The sequence below is a fragment of the Vombatus ursinus genome, unplaced genomic scaffold (assembly GCF_900497805.2).
Source record: "Vombatus ursinus unplaced genomic scaffold, bare-nosed wombat genome assembly UNPS02015255.1, whole genome shotgun sequence".
Taxonomy (NCBI): Eukaryota; Metazoa; Chordata; class Mammalia; order Diprotodontia; family Vombatidae; genus Vombatus; species Vombatus ursinus.
In genome coordinates, this window is record NW_020955033.1 from 3,757,780 (window position 1) to 3,780,072 (window position 22,293).

The 22,293-nt window shown below is 35.0% G+C and overlaps 1 protein-coding gene across 1 annotated transcript in view; it reads left to right on the forward strand.

The window, feature by feature from the left end:
- Nucleotides 1-22,293, forward strand: part of LOC114031871 (peroxidasin-like protein) — a 475,034-nt gene that overhangs the window by 359,032 nt on the left and 93,709 nt on the right. Inside the window, exons 13-14 of the mRNA XM_027847056.1 lie at nt 7,343-7,455; nt 11,408-11,564. Coding sequence (XP_027702857.1) covers nt 7,343-7,455; nt 11,408-11,564 — 270 coding nt within the window. The remainder of the gene's footprint in view (nt 1-7,342; nt 7,456-11,407; nt 11,565-22,293) is intronic.

Here is a 22,293-nt window from a genome sequence, read left to right on the forward strand (position 1 = left end):
GATTTTAATTGGTACTTAAAGGAAGCCAGGGAATTCAATAGTCAGAGCAGAGGAGGGAGAGCATTCCAGGCATGGGAGACAGTCAGAGAAAATGCCTGCAGCTGAAAGACGGAGTGTCATGTTTGTGAAACAACCAGGAGGCCAGTGTCATTGGATGAAAGAGTATGTGTTTTGAGGAGTAACATGTAAGAACAATGTAAAGGTAGGAGAGGGCTGGGTTAGGAAGGGCTTTGAATGCCAAACAGAGCATTCTGTATTTGCTCCTGGGGCAATAGAGAGACACTGTAGTTTATTGAGTAGTGGAGAGATGTGATTAGACTTATGTTTTAGGACCATTTTAGTGACTAAACAATTATGCATCAATACTTCAGTGGATTTGTGATATCATTGATGTTGGTGCTCCCTTCAGTGGTATCTGTCACAACTGATGCATGTTTTCTTGTCTTATCCATGTCCCTCCTTAAATTCTACAAAGATTTACCTGACATGCTAGATTGTTTCTCTAGGTCTTTTAACATTGCATGTGTATCAGAATATCACTTAAGCGATCTGTTATGCTTAATCCGTGCTATATATTTATCATTACCATCATTGTCATAGATCATGTTTATATGGTGCTTTACACTTTGCAGAGGACTTCATGGACATTTTGTTCTTTGAATAGCCTACATCCTTTTTAAATCATACCTTTCCCAGCTGACATATTTTATGACATTTTGTGTGCTTGGAAGCATCATTGATGCTATGCTATATCATAAGATATCCTTCATGTTTTTCTCCATTGCCTTTGGAATCTCCTGTAATTTTTACTGGTTGGGTCCTCCAGATGATCTGGTTTGCTAAAGATACTGTGGTGATTGCATGAAACTACAGAGCACTATAGAATTTCCTCAATGAATTTCATGATTACTCAAAAGAGATAGGGCTATTACTTTATAGAGGAAGACCAAATGAATGAAGAATACTAGGACTATCATAGATTATGCATAGAAGTTGATGTGCAATTTATTTATTTAGTCCATTATGGTATCTGTCTTGGACTGTTTTTGTAGATAGGCAGTGGATAGGGCCTAGAATAAGGTAAAAGGAAGAAAGAGGAATAAATTACATTTGCAAAATTATGTAGTCCTTTCATTGATCTCATGCTTCTTCCTGGAAGAAAAACTCATCTTTTAACATTGTTGTTCTCTTATTTTTGTTATTTAGTTCTGCATAGTAGGAAACCACAATAGCCAACTAATTACTACTAGTCAGTAATTATTAAATGATAAATTATGTTAAAAATTGAACTGGTTGAAATTATTATCACAATTAATATTTAAAGCAGCAATACTACAATATTTCTCATAGCCATTCCCTTCTTTCCTTTCATATAGTCCTCACTCTGTTTGAGGACCTCATCTTCTCTTCCCTAGACTACAGTAAGAAACGCTCATTAGCCTGACATTTAGAGTGATGTTGTTTTGGTCCTCTCTGAGCACAAAGGGCAGCAACATAGTCTAAATTTCTTCACAATCTAAAACCATCAGAATTTTCAATTCTTTTTTCACAAGGTACCCTCTCTCTCTCTCTCTCTCTCTCTCTCTCTCTAGATATATATAAATATATATCTATATATAAATATATATATATAAATATACATTCTTTTAGTTCTTCATCTATATTTAGAATGTATTCATACCTCATCTTTTAAATCCTTAAAATCATCTGTTAAGCACCTTTTTCTTTTTTCAAGGCTCATTTTAGGTGATATCTCCTTTAGGAAGTCTTCCTTGGTCTTCCCAGGTAAAAAATTTATCTCCTCTGTGAATTTTGCTCAAACACTTTGGATCTCTCATTTGCTGCTATCAAACTTTACCTTGTATTATACAATGCCATAATCCTTTTAGCAAGATGATAACTCCTTGAAAGGAAGAAATTGTTATTCTTTTTTCTTTTATCTTCATAGTCTAGTGCAGAGCTTTGAACATAGTATTTCATGAATATTGGTGTAAGTGAATTGAATAACTTACAACTGTGTGACATTTTATAATATAAACAAACTTCATTTGAAAATACAGCTGTAAACCAGGGATAATGTTTGCTGCCTCACTCCCATCGTGTTGATCATCTTTTCTAACAGCCTGCACACTAGAGGTTTCCCTCTTATTTTATTAAGTTGATGGAGATACCAACATACATGGTGTCTGGGTTGTCCATTGGCTGTTTCTTATTTTTACTACATGATATATAGTTTCCAGAATTTATTTCTTTCATTTTTTTTGTAATCTGAGTTATATTTGTCTTTAATTTTATGGCTTCTCTTACATTCTCACCATGAAAAGCTCATAATTGGGAAAACCTCATTATCCCACAAGATCCTGTCAGCATTGGTGCTTCACCTCATCACCACCCTCTGTTCCTGTAATTGGAGAGTGGAGCTATGAACTCCAAAACCTTCTTTTATGGAGGGAGCTCATCGCAAACATTTTTTCATTTCTCACTTAGTTGCATTACTCTAAGACTTCTCTGACTTTTTCACCATGCCTTCTCTGCACCCCCATCCTCATTTTCAGCCTTTTCTGTTACCTTTCACTGTGTATATGTGTATTTCATACTTTCATATGTGTATTTGATACTTTCATATGTGTATTTCTAGTGCCTAGCACAAAGCCTGTCGCACAGTACTTAATACATTTTTATTGACTGACTGACTTTGAGTTTTCAAAGATTATTGATGGTTGTTGTGCAAATACATCTGTATGGTTTTTTCAGTACCCTGGGATATGATTCACTTATGTCTTAAAACTTAAACCATTTCATAGAGCTAGAAGGGATTTTAGAGGTCATCAAATACAGCCTCTTTATTTTACAGATGAGGAAACTGAGGTACAGATAGCTTAAGTGACTTCTCCAGGGTTATACAGCTAGTAACTGTGTAAAGTAGGATTTTAACTCAGGCTTTCCTTATGTGTCTTGGACTTAATTAAGATCTCACTTAAACATGTTTGTTCTATACTTTCCAGTACTTCTGTCTTCTTTCTCTAATTCTTGAAGGTTATACTACCTATTATTTCCAGTAGACTACCATTTATTTATTCTTTTCCCTCTAAACATAACCATAAAAGGTTCATTTTACTATTCTTCACATGTTTCAAAAGCCTGTTACGATTTGGGATCTAGCCTTACTGGTACTATTTTATGTCCTTTGTTATTTTTTTAATTCCTAATATGGATAATGTGACATATTTTTAGCCTTTTAAAAGTTTCCCATTCTTTTTGGATTGTCATATTTATCTTTTTTCTAAGCCTTTTAAACTCAGTTATCTTAGAGCTTACAGTAGATATTTGATGATGATGATGATAATGATAAAAGCAGACAGAAGGAGATACCTTTCACAACTATAGCTAGGAGGAGAACTTCTTACAAAAAAAGAGGAAGGGACAGAGGTTATGGTAAAATATAAAACAAAAAAAAGAAAAAATTTGAATGCAAAAATGATCAAACTTTTGGACAAATAACACCAATGTAACTCACATAAGAAAATAAGCTATTGATAGGGAAAGCATCTATTATCTAGGTGGCACAGTGGATAGAGTACTGCTCAGGAAGTCAAGAAGACCTGATTTCAAATCCAGCCTCAGACTCTTACTAGCTGTGTCAACCTGGGCAAATCACTTTGCATCTGTTTGCCTCAGTGTCCTCATCTGTCAAATGGAAATAATAACAACACCTACCTCCCAGGATTGTTGTGAGAACCAAATGACACGATAGTTGTAAAGTACTTAGCGCTCTTCTTGGCATATAATAAGTGCTACATAAATATTAGTTAGTTATTATATCTTTGATAAGAGTCTAATATCTAAGATACATAGGGAAATGACATAATAAGATCAAGTGATCAAAGTATATGGACAACTAGGTTGCAAAGACATAATGCAACTATTAATAATCATAAGACTATTCCAGAGAATAATAAGATAATGCAAATTTAAAATGCAAATTAAAACAACTTTAAGATTTTATCTTTTATCCACCAAATCACCAAAGATTATAGAATATGAAATTCATAGATGGCTAGATAGTAGAGGAAACAGGCATACATTGGTAGAGCTATAAAACGGCTCAATCATTCTGGGAAACAATTTGGAATTATGCATAAAGATCACTGAACTATTCATACACTTTGACCCTGCCAAGGTCCCATATATAACAAAAGATTTAAAGTAGGATTCCTTATGACAGCCCAAAACAAATCAAATTGTCTGCTCATCAACTGTGGAATGTTTGAATAAACTGTGATGTATGAATGTAATGGGATATTATTATAGCATAAGAAATGATAAATATGAGGAATTAGAGAAATGTTAGAAAAATCAGAATTGACAAAAATGAAGAGGTTAGAACCAAGAGTACTCTGTCTGCAAAGACTACTAATGTACTGTAACTGAAAACAGAAATAAAGTGCTGCCAAAGTCAGATTAATTACTGTGACACAGTCTCAGAGAGGGGGATTTGGGGAGGTTGAGGGGTGAGGTGTGGGAAGAAGGTAACATGGAGAAGTAGCAGAGCAGCATGGTACAATGGAAGGGGCAAAGGCTCTGGAACAAGAGAACCTGGGATCAAGTTGCACCTCGAATTTTTACTATTTGTGTGACTTTAGACAAGTCACTTATCCTCTCTGGGCTTCTGATTCTTTATCAATAAAAAAGAGAGTTGAATTAGATGACCTCTAAGGTCTCTTCTGGCTCTAGGTCTGTATAATTATGAATATATGAATCTCCTTCTTTGTAGAAAAATAAAGCACTGCATTTGTGGAATGTTATATTTACTGGGCAGCTGGGTGGCACAGTGGACAGAGAGCCAACTTGGTGTCAGGAAGACTTGAGTTCAAAATGTAATCCCAGAAACTTATTAGCTGGGTGACCTTGGGAAAGTCACTTAACCTATTTGCCTCAGTTTCCTCATCTGCAAAATGAGGATAATATTTATACCTGCAATCCAGGATTGTTGTGAGGGTCAAATAATATAATAATTATAAAATGCTTGTTACAGTACCTGGCATATAGTGGGTGCTACATAAATGTTTATTATTATTATTGTTGTTGTTGTTGTTGTCAGATGTTATTGCCTTGTAGGTTGAGTTTTGCTCAAATTTATTTTTGTTATAATAGAGGATTCAGTGGGAGTATATACTGAGAAATGATTCTAACAAAAGTTGATAATTGGAAAATGCATGATGTTAATACATATTTAATTATTTTTTTTCATTCCTTGTCTATATTCAAGAGGTAGCTAGGTAGCTCATGAGATAGAATGCTGAAACTGGAGTCAGGAAGTACTGAGTTCAATTTTGGCCTTAGACACTTATTAGCTCACTTAAATTCTGTCTGACTCAAATTTCCTCATCTGCAAAATGGGGATAATAATATATACCTCCCAGGGCTGTGGTGAAGATAAAATGAGATAATATTTGTAAAGTGCTTTGCAAACATTAAAGTGCTAAATAAATAATAAATGTTAGCTATTATTATAGTTAGGTTAATGTAGTTACCTTCTTCCAAGATTATCATCAATTTCATATCATCAGCAAGTAGTTTCATATTGGTCAAATTGCATCCAGAGTGATAGTTCCATTGATTTCTTCATCTGTCTTTTGAGAGAGAAAAATAATCACTAATGTGAGATGAAGAATTCTGCTATAAGCTTAAGGAAACATTTTAGCATTTGTTTGGGGAGTTGCAATCTCCTATCTTTACTATCCCATATCTATGGGTCAGTTTTCTGTCAATATTAGAAATTCATCATAAATGTCCTCCATTTGACCTGACTCCCTCTCATATTCCAATGATATCACTTCTGTTTTCTTTTTCTTTTATCCTCACCCAAATGTTCTCTATTACCCTTAAATTCCCAGCTTAATGTGTACAGTTTGGTACTTTTTTGACTTATAGGTCCTTTTCTTTTCTATTTACTCTCTTTAGATTGGTCTCTTGCCATCTTTATTATACATCACTCCCTTTCACACACTCTTCAATTCAGCCAAACTGGCATTTTTGCTGTTTTCACACACGACATTCCATCTTTCATTTCTGTGCCTTGCATGACTCCATGTCTGAAATATATTTTCTTCTCACCTCTCCAGCCTAGAGTCTGCTTGCTTCAAAGTTCAGCTCAGATGGCACATCCTACATGAACCCCATATGCCCACTCACCCACCCTCTGGTGCTAGTGCCCTTACAAAAGTTAGATTGTATTTTTTTTGTATATACATATATCTATACAAGTAGTTTCCCAGAACAGAACAAAAGCTCTTTGAGGGCAAGTATTGTTTCACATATGGCTATGTATCCCCAGAACCTAGTACCATGTCTAGCACATTTTGTTGTTGTTTAGTCATTTTCAGTCATGTTTGACTTTCCATGACCTCTTTTGGGATTTTCTTGGTAATGATACTGGAGTAATTTGCCATTTCCTTCACCAGCTCATTTTACAGATGAGGAAACTGAAGTCAACAGAATTAAATGACTTGCCCAAGGTCACACAACTAGTAAGTGTCTGAGGCCAGCTTTGAACTCAAGGAGATGAGTCTTCCAGATTCTAGGCCTGGTGCTCAACTCTATGAACCACTTACTGTCCTGTCTAGCACATAGTAGGCTTAAAAATAGACTTGGTGGTAGATTTTTAGCAAGCTGTATATACAATTGCATTATATTACTGTAGTTATGATTTCCATCTTAACAAATAACAATGATATCTAAGAAATCACATTTATCTCCCTGTGTTATCATTTTAATTTTACTTGGTTTTTTAGTCTTTGCTATTTTTGTTAAAAAAATTCCTTACCCTATTCTCTGTTGTATTCACCTTAGAATTACTTATTCCACTACTCATTCAACTAGGCAATACTCATTCCATCTTTCCCATGATATTTTTATTCTATGTTTCACTCATTTCCCTCCGTATTTGCCAATATTATAGTTTTTCAGGACATTTCTTCACCCTTTCACAAATTTCAGATTGAGTTGGCTTGCCAATCATCATTTTCCCATGCAAGAAGCAAACATGCAAGACACATCCCTTTCAAGGATCCCTTTGCTTTGGTCTTATAAGCCAGAGTCAAGAAAACCAAATTAAATTTGTTTATATGGCAAACTTATTATGCCTTAGTAGGATGCCCATTTTTCCTCTTGCAGTGGTAGCAGACCTGTTTTTCTTGCCAGGTAATTAATTTTTTCAAACACTGAAGTCAATATTAACCAATGTAGTATCCAGTAAAGTGTAGTTTGATTTGTCTAGCTGCTATGGAGAGAGATGACTGATGTGAGGTTATTTTCATTTGTTTATTGGTATTTTTGGCAGTGCTTCCTGTGTTGACTCAGCTACCTCCGGATACAAGTGTAGAGGTTGGGAAGAATATCAACATTCCATGTAGTGCTCAAGGAGAACCTCAACCCATAATTACTTGGAATAAGGTAAAGCAACTTTTGAAAGATAATGTTTAAGAAAAGGTAAGAATTGTACTAAACTGAAGCTACAGAAGTAGTCATTTTCAGATTGATTTATCACAGCTAAGCTTTTCTCCCACAGAAGTGGCTGCTTCTTATCGTATGGAAGCAAACTGTTTCCTCTATCACTTAAAAAAAAGATATTTCAGTCTCTATCTGATTTTGTTTCACAACTTCTCACAAATGGTGTCCCTTCAATATTTAGCTGACAGGGAAAGCAGTTGAACAAGTATACATCAGTTCTGCTAAGAAACAGTTATTTACACTATATTAAACCATTGATACGATGCAACAACAACAAAATGATGCAGGTTGAAACTTTCTTAAGGTCACCATTTATTTCCAATTCCTCAAAAATACATCACTGTCAATCATAGAATAAAACCTCACAGTAAGATTTTGTTGTTATTGTTCAGTCGTTTCACTCATATCCAACCCTCTGTGACCCCTTTTTGGGATTTTCTTGGCAAGGCTTTCCATTTTCTTCTCCAGCTCATTTTACAGATGAGGAAACTGAGGCAAACAGGGTTAAGCAACTTGCCCAGGGTCACACAGCTAGCAAGTATCTGAGGCCAAATTTGAACTCAGGAAGACGGGTTTCAGGACTGTCACTATATCCACTGTGTCATCTAACTGCCCGCAACAAGAAACATTTGATAAAAAATCCAAGCAATGTGATAAAAGCGTTTCCAGCAGATACAAAATCTTAGCTGCTGTTACTGTTTGAACTTGTGATTTCAACTATATGAAGAACTACTAACTAATATGGAGTCTTCTTCCACCAATGCAAGTTACCCTCTCTCCTGTAACACAGTCTGAGAGTTAGCTCAGAGTGTGAAAGGTTAAGTAATCTGTCCATGATTACACAGCTAGTAATTACCAGAACTGGACAGTAACCCAAATCTTCTTGACTTCAAGGCTGATTCTTTAGTCACTGTCGTACTGCTTCTTTAATGAAATTTAAATAAATATAAATATAATAACAATATAATATACTAGAAATAATATATAAACAACCTTAAATATAATAATATAATATATTATAAATAATAATATATCATAAATAATATATCATATAATAATAAAAATAAAGAAATGAAGAAAAGCCTCTAGCACATTGGGTGGACTACCTGTCGTAACCTTTTACGAGCACATGGATGAGAGTCTCAGAAAATGGGAAAGTATGACTAGGATGCTTGGAGATCTCCTGAATTTATGATATCCTTCATTTGATTATTTATGGAAATAATAATAATTAAGAAATACTTTAATTGGACACCTCACTCATATTGGATCAACGGGACATGTTAATTACAGTTATTTACTTCTTTCTTTTAACTTTATTCTAACAATCATACAATTGTCTCTTGAAGCTGGTCCTTAAAGACACACACACACACACATACACACACACACACACACCCCAAACAAAACAAAGCAATGCAACAAGTAAGCATTAGAGCAGCAGGATTTGTAGTTATTTCCAGGAGAATATGATGTCATGATGCACTAATTGTTCAGTTACTAAACTGAATTATCCAGGACTCTTTTCTGAGTAGGCACATGCGTCATCATGGATGACTCTTTGAACAACACCACTGTACTGCACTTGGAGTCTTTCTTTCTTTCTTTCTTTTTTCTAGGCAATTGGGGTTAAGTGATTTGCCCAGGGTCCACAGTTAGTAAGTGTCAAGTGTTTGGTCTGAGGACGAATTTGAACTCAGGTCCTCCCGACTTCAGGGCTAGTGCTTGTACCACTGCACCACCTAGCTGCCCACTTGGAGTTTTTCTTAAAGGAGAATATTAAGAACACAGTCAATGCTAAGTTAAGGGAGTTAATCCTCACAAAAGTTCTTAATTCAGCTGAACAAGAATTTATTAAATAAATACCCATCTTGAGCTGTGAATTCTACTGGGTGCTATGGATATAAGGACAAACATCAAGCACTCCCTGCATTCTCAGGCAATAATTGCATCAGGTTTGATATCTTGTCTCAGGAACAGCACCCTCTGTTATCATCCTGGGAAGTTTCTCAAGGCTAGGTTTGTTTTTGCAAATACCATTGAGGGACTTTCTATTTTGTATCTCTAGGAGTTGGAAGGGCCAAGGGTTTAAAATCATTCTCTTTAATTTCTTTCTTTGTTCAATTGATAAATGAACCAAAGTGGTTTTTTTTTTTTTTGTATGAGGTAAAAGCTTGAATCAACAGACTCATATTTTTAGATATTGGCTTAAAATTTATTAGATATTCCATAGTTAAAAAAAAAGAAAGATAGCTTGTTAGTGTCCTTTTTGTAATACTAGCTATCATTTGTGAAAGTTCTTTATGTATGTTAATCCTTTTGATCCTCACAACAATCCTGTGAGGTAGATGTTATCTCCATTTTACAGATAAGGAAACTGAGGCACATAGAGATTAAGTGACTAGCTCAGAATGACACACGTAGTAAGTATCTGAGACTTGATTATAACCTGGTTCTTCTGACTCCAAGTACTCAGCTCTATCCACTGTGCTACCTAACTTGCTCCTTTTTCTCTCAGAGGTTCATTTCAGAGACAATCCATGGTTCTAAAATACTAACACAAAATTAAATTCATTTGACCTTTATTGCTGTGTGATTTTCCAGTTTCCTTTCTTGTCAGTTGTCATATTTCAGTGCATTAGCTTTGAGCTAATCATTCTTGAGGTTATTATCTTTTTTATAGAAATTAATAGGAATAATAAATATTTTTAATTAAACATTTTATCCATATTGAATTACTGGGCCATATGTATTTCATCATATTTAGTCCTTTCCTCTTCCTATAAACATCATACAATTGATGTCAGATTCTGGTCCCTAAAAAAGAAAAAAAAAGCAAAAACAGTAACATTGGAACAGAAATCCCCATACCAATCATCCCCTAATCTCTCTTGGGGAGTTGAGGATCTAGTATCTCTGGCTGTGTTTCAGAGGCATGAAACAGATTCCCTGATAGATGTCACAGAGATACATGTGGCTCTCAAAAAAAACCACCCATATAGAAACAAAAATGAAAGCTAGTGCATGACAGCTGACATGGGAACTCAAGGTTTTTCTTCACTCATTGCAAGTTTTATGTGTCCTGACCTCTTCTCTCTCCCTGTGGCTTCTCCAGCAGTATCATACCTGACTACTTGCCCACAGGACTGTCCTGGGATCTGATTATTCTCCTCAAGATTATATATATAGCAGGATCTCTTTCTGTAACTCACTCCAACTACCTTATGGTACAGACAAAACAAACAAACAAACAAAAACTAACCTGAGGCTCTGAAGGAAGTTTGAAAACTTTTTCAATAGGTGCCTACCCTCTCTGATCAACTCATTCTGCCCTAAATTCCTGGTTGTTGCTCATCCTTTGCTCATTATAATTTTTATTCCTAAAACACTCTTCCCCATCTCTACCTTTGAATTAATTCCCTACCTCTTTAGCTCAACCCCAGTGCCAAGTTTTTCATGACGTTCCCCTCTGCATTTATTATAGTTCATATTATGATTATTTGTATATGTTTTATCTTACCTGTTAGAATGTAATCTCCCCGAGGGTCAAGACTATGCTTCATTTCAGCTTTTTATCCCCAGCATCAAGCACAGTGCCTTGAATGTACACTTATTCATTATTTCTTGAATTTTTTGAAGTAGTAAAGAAAGGACTTTGTGACAAATATTTTCCTTGGACTTTGAAACACCTTGGTTTTCTTCAGGTAAGGGTAAGATTTCTAGAGCTCTTCTTTAGGAAAGTAGGAACATTTACTACAGATATGAAAAAAGTCATAATTGAAAATGAAGATCCTTTATTAAAATTAAAGTTGTTAAATTTACATTTGTTTTATGAGTCATGAATTTCAAGCACTTTGCTTTCCTTACTTCATTCTTAATCTTTTTTTTTAATTAGGCAGGTGTTCAGATTACTGACAGTGGCAAATTCCATGTAAATAATGAAGGTACTCTTACTATCAAGGATGTTGGGCAAGCAGACCAGGGAAGATATGAATGTGTGGCAAGGAATCACTTTGGATTTGCTACTACTAGTATTCTTCTCACAACCATTGGTAAGCTATTATTGATTTTTATCATAATAGAATATATCACAATAAGTTTCTCTAAGGATTCAAACTAATAGGGAGCTGTAGAACCATAGAAACAAAAGGTTTTTTAATAATTTATTTTGATTTATCAACCATCACTTCCATAAGATTTTGAGTTTTATATTTTTCTCCCCTTCCCTTCCCATTTCCCTCCCCAAGACAGCACACAATCTGATATAGGCTATACATATACATTCTTATTAAACACATTTTCACATTAGTGATGTTTTAATGAAGAATTAGAACCAATAGGAGGAACCATCAGAAAGAGGAAACAAAACAAAATAGAAGAAAAAAAATAGCAAATAGTATGCTTCGAGCTGCATTCAAACTCCATAGTTCTTTCTTCTTTGTGGATAGCATTTTCCATCATGAGAACTTTGGAGATGTCTTAGATCCTTGCATTTCTGAGAAGGACTAAGGCTGTCAACGTTAATCATCGCACAAGGTGGCTGTTACTGTGTACAACGTTCTGCTGGTTCTGCTCACTTCACTCAGCATCAGACTTTCCAGGTTTTTCTGAAGTCTGCCTGCTCATCATTTCTAATAGCACAATAGTATTCTATTACATTCATATACTACAACTTGTTCAGTCATTCCCCAATTGATGGACATTCCCTCAATTTCCAATTCTTTGCCACCATAAAAAGAGCTGTTATAAATACTTTTGTACATGTGGGTCGTTTTTCCATTTTTATCATCTCTTTGGGATACAGCCCTAGAAGTGCTATTGCTGGGTCAAAGGGTATGCACATTTTTATAGCCCTTTGGGCATAATTCCAAATTGCTCTCCAAAATGGTTGGATTATTTCACAACTCCACCAACAATGTATTAGTGTTCTAATTTTCCCACATCTTCTCCAACATTTATCATTTTCCTGTTTTGTCATGTTTGCCAATCTGATAGGTGTGATGTGGTACCTCAGAGTTGTTTTGATTTGCATTTCTTTAATCAATAGGGATTAAGAGCATTTTTTCATATGACTACATAGATGGCTTTAATTTCCTCATTTAGAACTGCCAGTTCATATCCTTTGACCATTTATCAATTGGGGAGTGACTTGTATTCTTATAAATTTGACTTAATTCTCTATATATCTTAGAAATGAGGCCCTTATCGGAGACACTGGTTGTAAAAATTCTTTCCCAGTTTTCTGCTTCCCTCCTAATCTTGGATGCATTAGCTTTGTTTGTGCAAAAACTTTTAAATTTAATGTAATCAAAATTATCCATTTTGTATTTTGTAATGCTCTCTATCTCCTGTTTGGTCATAAATTCTTCTGCTCTCCATAAATTTGACAGGTAGACTATTCATTACTCTCCCACTTTGCTTACAGTATCAGCCTTTCTATCTAAATAATGAACCCATTTGGATTTTATTTTGGTATATGGTGTGAGATTTTGGTCTATGCCTTGTTTCTGCCATACTCTTTTCCAGTTTTCCCAGCAGTTTTTTTCAAAGAGTGGGTTCTTATCCCAGAAGCTGGGGTCTTTGGGTTTATCAAATAGTAAAATACTATGGTCATTGACTACTCTGTCTTACATACCTAACCAATTCCACAGATCCACCACTCTATTTCTTAGCCAGTACCAAGTAGTTTTAATGATTGCTGCTTTATAGTACAATTTAAGATCTGCAATTGCTAGGCCATCTTCCCCTGCATTTCTTTTCATTAGTTCCTTTGATATTCTGGACCTTTTGTCATTCCAAATGAATCTTGTTATTATTTTTTTTCTAGCTCTATAAAATAATTTTTGGTAGTTTGATTGGTATCACACTGAATAAATGAATTAGCTTAGGTAGAATTGTCATTTTTATTATATTAGCTCAGCCTACCCATAAGCAACTGATGTTTTTTCCAGTTATTTAGATCTGACTTTATTTGTGTGAAAAGTGTTTTGTAATTGTGTTCATAGAGTTCCTGGGTTTGTTTTGGGAGGTAGACTCCTAAATATTTTATAATGTCTACAATAACTTTAAATAGAATTTCTCTTTCTATCTCTTGCTGTTGGGCTTTATTGGTAATATATAGAAATGCTGATGATTTATGTGGACTTATTTTATAGCCAGCAACTTTGCTGAAGTTATTTATTATTTCAAGTAGTTTTTTACTTGATTCTCTAGGAATCTCTAAGTATATCATCATATCATTTGCAGAGAGTGATTACTTTGTTTTTCCTTTGCCTATTCTAATACCTTCAATTTCTTTTTCTTCTCTTATTGCTAAAGTTAACATTTCCAGTGTGATACTGAACAACAGTGATGATAATGAACATCCTTGTTTCACCCCCAATCTTATTAGAAATGCTTCTAGCTTATCTCCATTACATATGATGCTTGCTGAAGGTTTTAGGTAGATGCTACTTATTATTTTAAGGAAGACTCCATTTATTCCTATGGTCTCTAATGTTTTTAATAAGAATGGGTGTTATATTTTGTCAAAAGCTTTTTCTGCATCTATTGAAGTGATCATGTGGTTTCTGTTAGTTTTGTTGTTGATGTGATCAATTATGCTAACAGTTTTTCTAATATTGAACCAGCCTTGCATTCCTGGTATAAATCCTATCTGGTCATCATGTATTATTCTTGTGATAAGTTGTTGTAATCTATTTGCTAATATTTTATTTAAAATTTTTGCATCTATATTCACTAGGGAAATTGGTTTATAATTTTCTTTTTCTGTTGTGACTCTTCCCAGTTTAGGTATCAGCACCATATTTTTATCATAAAAAGAATTTGGTAAGACTCCTTCTTCACCTGTTTTCCCAAATAATCTATATAGTATTGGAATTAATTGTTCTTTAAATGTTTTATAGAATTCACTTGGAGATTTCTTCCTAGGGAGTTCATCAATGGCTTTTTCAATTTCTTTTGCTGAGATGGGGTTATTTAAGTATTTTTCTACCTCTTCTGTTAATCTGGGCAATTTATATTTTTGTAAATATTCCTCCATTTCACTAAGATTGTCAAATTTATTGGCATACAGTTGGAAAAAATAGTTTCTAATTATTGTTTTAATTTCTGCTTCCTTGGTGGTGAATTCACCCTTTTCATTTTTAATACTGGTAATTTGGTTTTCTTCTTTCTTTTTTTTAATTAAATTAACCAAAGGTTTATCTATTTTATTTTTTTTCATAAAACCAACTCTTAGTTTTATTTATAATTCAATAGTTTTCTTAATTTTAATTTTATTAATTTCTCCTTTTGTTTTCTGTATTTCCAATTTGGTGTTTAATTGAGGATTTTTAATTTGTTCTTTTTCTAGTTTTTTTAGTTGCATACCCAATTCATTGATCTCCTCTTTCTCTATTTCACTCATGTAAGCATTTAGAGATATAAAACTTCCCTTAAGAACTGTTTTCATTGCATCCATAAGTTTTGGCATGTTGTCTCATTATTGTCATTCTCTTGAATGAAGTTATTGATTATTTCTATGATTTGTCGTTTGACCCATTCGTTTTTTAGGATTAGATTATTTAGTTTCCAATTATTTTTAGTCTATCTTTCTGTGGCCCTTTATTACATATAATTTTTATTGCATCATGATCTGAAAAGGATGCATTTAATATTTCTGCCTTTCTGCATTGGATTGTGAAGTTTTTATGCCCTATTTCATGGTCAACTTTTATGTATGTGCCGTGTACCTCCAAGTAAAAAGTATATTCCTTTCTATCTCCTTTCAATTTTCTCCAAAGGTCTATCATACCTAACTTTTCTAATATTCTATTCACCTCCTTAACTTCTTTCTTGTTTATTTTGTGATTAGATTTATCAGAAAGGGAAAGTTTGAGGTCCCCCACTAATATAGTTTTGCAGTTTATTTCTACCTGTAACTCCTTGAACTTCTCCTCTAAGAATTCGTATGCATATGTGTTTAGTAATGATATTACTTCATTGTCTATGGTGCCTTTTTAGCAGGATGTAGTTTCTTTTCTTATCTCTTTTGATAAGATCTATTTTTGCTTTTGCTTTGTCTGAGATCAGAATTGCTAGCCCTGCTTTTTTTTTTTAACTTCAGCTGAAGTATAATATACTCTACTCCAGCCTTTTACCTTCACCCTGTGTGTGTCCCTCTGTTTCAAATGTGTTTCCTGTAAACAACATGTTGTAGGATTATGGTTTTTCTGCTATCTGCTTCCATTTTATGGGAGAGTTCATCTCATTCACATTCACAGTTATGATTACTATCTGTGTGTTTTTCTCCATCCTATTTCCCCCATATTTTTGTGTTTCTTTCTCTTTTCTCCCTTTTCCTCCTCACTAGTGTTTTGCTTTTGATCACCGCCTCCCACATTCTGCATCCCTTCTAGTAGCATCCTCCCTTTTCTTCCCCTTTACCCTTACTATTTATTCCCTCCTTTCTACCCCCCTCCTTTTCCTTCTCCTTTTCCCTCCTACTACTTATAGGGCAAGTTAGATTTCTGTACCTAACTTATTATGTTATTCCCTTTTTGAGCCAAATCTTATGAGAGTAAGGTTCAAACAATGCTCATGTTCTTCCCTTCTTTCCCTCTACTATAATAAGTTTTTGTGCCTTTTCCTGTAGTGATTTAACCTTGTCTGCCTCCTCCTTTCTTTTTCTCTCAGTACATTTTCTCAGATTAATCACTTACTTAGGTCCATTTAACCCACTTGATTAGATTTTTTTTTGTCATTACATCAAAGTCAACTTATACCCACACCCTCTATGTATACACATTTAAAAATGATTTAATAACAATACAGTTCTCAAGAGTTACAAGTGTCATATTCTCATGTAGGGATGTAAACAGTTTGCCCTTATTAATAACATGTTGTTGTTTTTTTTTGTCCCGTTTACCTTTTTATGTTTCTTTTGAGTCTTGTATTTGAAGATCAAATTTTCTGTTGAGCTCTGATCTTTTTATCAGGAAGGTTGGGAAGTCCCTTATTTCATTGAATGCCCATCTCATCCCCTGAAAGATTATGCTCATTTTCTCTGGGTAGTTGATCCTTGGTTGTTATCCAAGCTCCTTTGCCTTATGGAATATTATATTCTATCCCCTATGATCTTTTAATGTAGAAGCTGAAAGGTCCTGTGTAATCCTGACTGTGGTTCCATGATATTTAAATTATTTCTTTCTGGCTGCTTATTATATTTTCCCTTTGACCTGGTAATTTTGGAATTTGGCTACTATATTCCTTGGCATTTTTAATTTGGGATCTGTTTCAGAAGGTGATATGTGGATTTTTTTTATGGCTATTTTACTCTCTGGTTCTAGGACTTCAGGGCAGTTTTCCTTGATGATTTCCTGAAAGATGCTGTTCAGGCACTTTTTTCATTGTGATTTTCAGGTAGACCAATAATTTTTAAATTGTCTCTCCTGGATTGATTTTTCAGGTCAGTTGTTTTACCAATGAGTTGTTTTGCATTTTCATCTATCTTTTCATTCTTTTGTTTCTGTTTCACTGACTCTTGCTCTCTCATAGTCATTAGCTTCCATTTGCCCAATTCTAATTTTTAACAAATTGTTTTGTTAGATTTTGTACCTCCTTTTCTGTTTGACCCATTTTATTTTTTAAGGAGTTCTCCTCAGTGAGTTTTTGTGTCTCCTTTTCTGTTTGGCCAATTCTGCTTTTGAAGGAGCTGTTTTCTTCAGTGTACTTTTTTTCCAGTTGTCCAATTGTATTTTTTAAGGACTTGTTTTCTACAGTTAATTTTTGTCTTTCCTTTTCCAAGCTATTGATTCTCTCTTGTATACCTCTCATTTCTTTTCCCAATTTTTCTTCTACCTCTCTTATTTGACTTTTAAAATCTGTCTTGAGCTCTTCCAAGAAGACTTTTTGGGCTTCAGACCAGTTCGTATTCCCTTCTGAGGTTCCAGATGTGGGTTTGTTGACAATGCTGTCCTCTTTAGAATTTCTGCCTTGATCTTCACTGTCTCCATGATAAGAATCTATAGTACATTTCTTTTTGCTCATGGTGTTTCTTATTTCCTGGCCTTTAAAGAAATTAATATTTCCTATTGGAGAGCAGGGGGCACTGACTCAAGCTTTTTGTGCTGAGAACTCAGGGCTTGGTCACTGGCTTTGTGTGCTGGGGCCTCCAATGCTGGCAGTTGGAAGCTGTAGGGTTCTGGCAGCTTACCTGGTATTGACCTGGAATCAGCAACACTGGAACTCTAGGAGTAGGATTGGGAGGTCTGGCCCCTGGAGGTTGCCTGCCTGCCTGCTCACCCAGGTTTTTCCTTTCCCTCCTTTCGGATGGATGTTCTCCCCCTAGGGAAAACCCTTTGGAGCACTTCCAAGAGTTTTGCTGAGGCACTGGGAGATTTGGTAGCTGTAGAACCCTGAGGCACATGTTGGTCTTTTGAGCCAGTATCCACTGGTTCCCCTACCGTTACTGAGGCACTAAGGGGTCCTGGTGTTGGTGTTTGCCTGCTCTACCACCTGGGGTTCAGGATCTCCCCTTGGTTTGCTGAGGTGGAGGTTTCTGCTAGCTTTCTGAGACACCTCCCATTCTGTACTGTTCCCCTTCTCCCAGGGCAAGAGGGGTCTTTCCTGTTAATCCCTCAAGCTAGCTGGGCTATTGGACTGCTGCACCCCATCTTTCTTCTGGTTCAGCTCTTCCAGGGTTTTTCCCGGGGCAATATTTTCTGGGCTTTCAGAGGTTAATAAGGGACAGTAAGAGCAACTTACTTCTTACTCCACCATCTTGGCTCCTGCAGCAAAAGTTTTTAAATTTCTTTTTATGGAAAGAACACCTTCAATCTCACCCTAATTTTACTTGCTCTCATCTCACTATCTACAGTACTTCTACATCATTTATTTACACCATTTAACACTGTTTTCCATTTATGTCAAAATCCCTTAAATTCATTCATACATATATCCCTGCTGGTCCCTCCCACATCTCTTCCCTCCCCAACAACTCAATGGATACCATTGGATATTATGAAAAGCCTTCTATAAATCTTTCATTTAATGTGTATTAAACTTGGAGAAATTAGTCATTGTCAAATATCTGGAGAGCAAATAACCATTTTCAAAGCAGCGGGGTAGAGTATTTCTGATCAATTGTTGGTCTGGAGCTATTTCATCTTTGTGGTGAACTCCTTTGCCCAAAGAATATCAGTGCAATTCATCTCTAAACTTATCCTTGAAAGTCACCTGAGGGAACAGAGAAGTTCTGTCCATGGTCTCCTGGTTATAGCAGATTAGTCCATCAATCAGTCAATAAACATTTATTAGGTGGTTATTATGTACCAGGCACTGTGGTAAGCAATGGGGATACAAAAAAGAGGCAAAATATAGTCCCTGCCCTCAAGGAGTTCATAATCCAATGGGGGAAACAAGCGAACATATATGTACAAACAAGCTGTATACAGAATAAATAGGAAATAATAAACAAAGGGAAGGCATTAAAATTAAGAGAGGTTGAAAAGGCTTCCTGAAGCTAAAGAAGTCAGTATAAGGAGAGGAGAAGGGAGTACATTCCAGGCATGAGAGACATCCAGAGAAAATGCCTGGAGTCTCTCTCACTTAGTGAGATTCTCACTTAGCACAGTACCTGGCATATAGTAGAAAACTATCTAAATGTTAGTAGCAGCAGCAGCAGCTGCTAGGTGGAATGGGGGACAGAGCACTGGCCCTGGAGTCAGGAAGACTTGAGTTCAAATCTTACCTCAGATCTTATTAGCTTTGTGACCCTGGGCAAGTCACTTAAACCTGAATGCCTCAAAAAAAAATTATCATAATTACAAAGTATTCAGCATTTCTTGCTGAAAAAAAAAAAGACTGTGTCTGTACAATCCCAGATATGTAAACTAAAAATGAAAAGCTCATTTATCTAAGTGATTTTCCTGTCAATAAATTCCTGGGTAACAGTTTATTTTTCCTTTTTTTCTTTTTTTTTTGTTGTTGTGAAGATAAAATGAGATAATAATTGGAAAATGATTAATACAATGCCTGCCACATGTTCAGTTTAGTTGTTTTCAGTTGTGTCCTACTCTTTGTGACTCCATTTGGAGTTTTCCTGGCAAAGATACAGAAGTCGTTTGCTATTTCCTTCTCCAGCTCATTTTATAGATGAGGAAATTAAGTCAGACAGGGTTAAGTGACTTTTCCAAGGTCACATAGCTACTAAGTATCTGAGGCCAGATTAGAATTCAGGAAAATGAGTCTTCCAGACTCCAGGCCAGGTGCTCTATCCAGTGCACCGAGCTACCCTGTGTCCTGAAATATAGTAAGTGCTATATAAATGTTATTTATTGTTATTAGTTCACATATTTACATAGTACATTAATGGTAACATAGCACTCTTTTTTAATAACAATCTCATGGAGCAGGTACATCAATTATTATTACCCTCATTTTATAAAAGAAACTGAGGCTCAGGAAAATTTAGTGGTTGGACTGTGGTCAAATTGATCATAAATGTCATAACCAATATTCTAACTCAGGTCTTCTATTTCCAAATCTGGCATCCTTTTTACTTGACCAGCTGCCACTTATCCACATGTTTTGGAGTTGTGTAGACTTTGTCACTTCTGAGAATAGTTTAAGGAAAAGTGTTGTTCAATGATTGTGTTTGCCTTCAATGAAGGTGTTAGCTTCCTTCTGGTCTATGTGGAATGAATACTATTGTGCTGTGTGCAGAGCTGTTACATCTCAGAAGAATACATGTGCAGACAGATTTGGGAAGAGTACATTGAGAGCTCAGATTCTAGATATTGGCATTATGAGGGAGAGAATTGATTTATTATCAAAGATTTTACAGTAGACATTCATCAAGAGCACATGACGTTTGTACGTGCTAACCGGCAAAGGCTGATTTTTCCAGATAGGCTCTGAGAGTCTTTTTTTTTTTTTCCTAGCCTATACCCATCACCTGAAATTAACATTTCTGAAAAAGCAGTTGAAGAGTTACTTTATCTTTCTTATCTTCAGTTTCCATAAAAATGGAAAGATTTTCAAATAAAAGACTTGAAATTTTCTATTTTTCTAATCCTTCTTATATGGCCAGAAAGTCTGTTGGATATTTTCATTGTTACAATTCTGTGCTAAATAAAAAGTAGATTTGAAATATCTTCCTTTTAAAAAAAATCTACATTCATAACCTATCATGAAGAGCCAGAGATCAATAGGTATATAGGTAGTTTAAATGGTATGTGATTCAGGCACATATCTTCCAAATTTATATAAGGTATTTATGTTTGTTACTTCTATGCCAATGTACATATATTTTTAATCTTTTGCAAAGCATCTGTCCAATCATCTTCCTTTGAGAGTAGTGCTAATATTTAAAGATAGAGTTGGAAATACCTATAGAATTATAATAACTAGAAATTTTGGTATTGTAGTTGAAAGTCATTGCCAAACATTATTTTCCCAGGGTGCTAAAACCCTATTCTCTTTCTCCTGTGCTATATCATTCCATCTTTCTCTGGTCTAACATCCATTAACCTGCAACAATGGTGCTGAAAACCAATTATCTAAAAAAATTAAAGAACTTAATTTCTGTTCCTCTTTACATAAAAATATTTTGAAAATAAATTTGTAGTTTGGGGGCAAGAAGGCATTTTAAAAAGTAAATAGGGGCAGCTTGGTGGTGCAGTGGATGGAGCACTGGCCCTGGAGTCAGGAGGACCTGAGTTCAAATCCGACCACAGACACATAACACTCACTAGCTGTGTGACTCTGGGCAAGTCACTTAACCCCAATCACCTCACAAAAACAAAACAAAACGAAACAAAACCAAAAAGTAAATAAAGAGTTGTCATTGTGATGGAGTATTTTTTAAGTACTTACTATGTGCCAGCCACTGTGCTAAATGCTAAGGATATAAAACCAACAAACAAAATGGTACCTACTCTTAAGACCTTACATTCTGAAAAGGTAAGACAAAACATAAATTGGGGCTAGGAAGTCAGCAGGGAAGGGAAATAGGTAGCCACATGGAGGCCAGGCAGGCCATGTGGAGGTGAACCAGAAGTAGATAGTGAGCAGTGTGTCTGGGTCTTCTCATGACATGGAGATTCCAAGAAGGGTCTCATCTATCATTGAGTTGACCTCAGAGTGGAGTTGTATCAGGGTTTTTATTAGTATGCCTTAAGCTGAAAGCCTTTGAAAAAAATAATCATTAGAAATTTAGCAGCTACCAATAAACATTTAAATATATAAAAACACACATTTGAAATGATCATATATAAAATGATTATTTTCAGTTTATTTAAAATGTATATATTTACTTAAACAAGATAATAATAATAAAAATATACTCCTTGTTTTTGCATACTGTTCCAAAATCTTTTCCTTCTATGTATTTTCTTGCTTTGAGTTTTTGTAAACATTATTGCAGTAAATGTATTATCTTGATTTTGTTTTCTTTGATCTGTATTTCCTTAGTTATGCTTTCTTCATACTTGTTATTTCTTATGTTGAAATAACATTATGTTAGGTTCATCTATCATATTTTGTTCAGCCATTATCCAGTCGCTGGAGAAATACATTGTTTTTAGATTTTTGTTATAAACAATACTGTTATGAATGCCTTTGTCTACATAGGTTTTTTTTTTTTTCCCATTTCAGTACCACCCTTTGATATAGTCCTAGTTGGGGAAATCACTAGGTCAAATGGTATGAATGGTTTTGTAACTCTTATTCTATGTTGTCATATTGCTGTGCAAAAAAAAAAAATGCCTCTAAGGAAAGTTTCACTGGTAGTATATATCC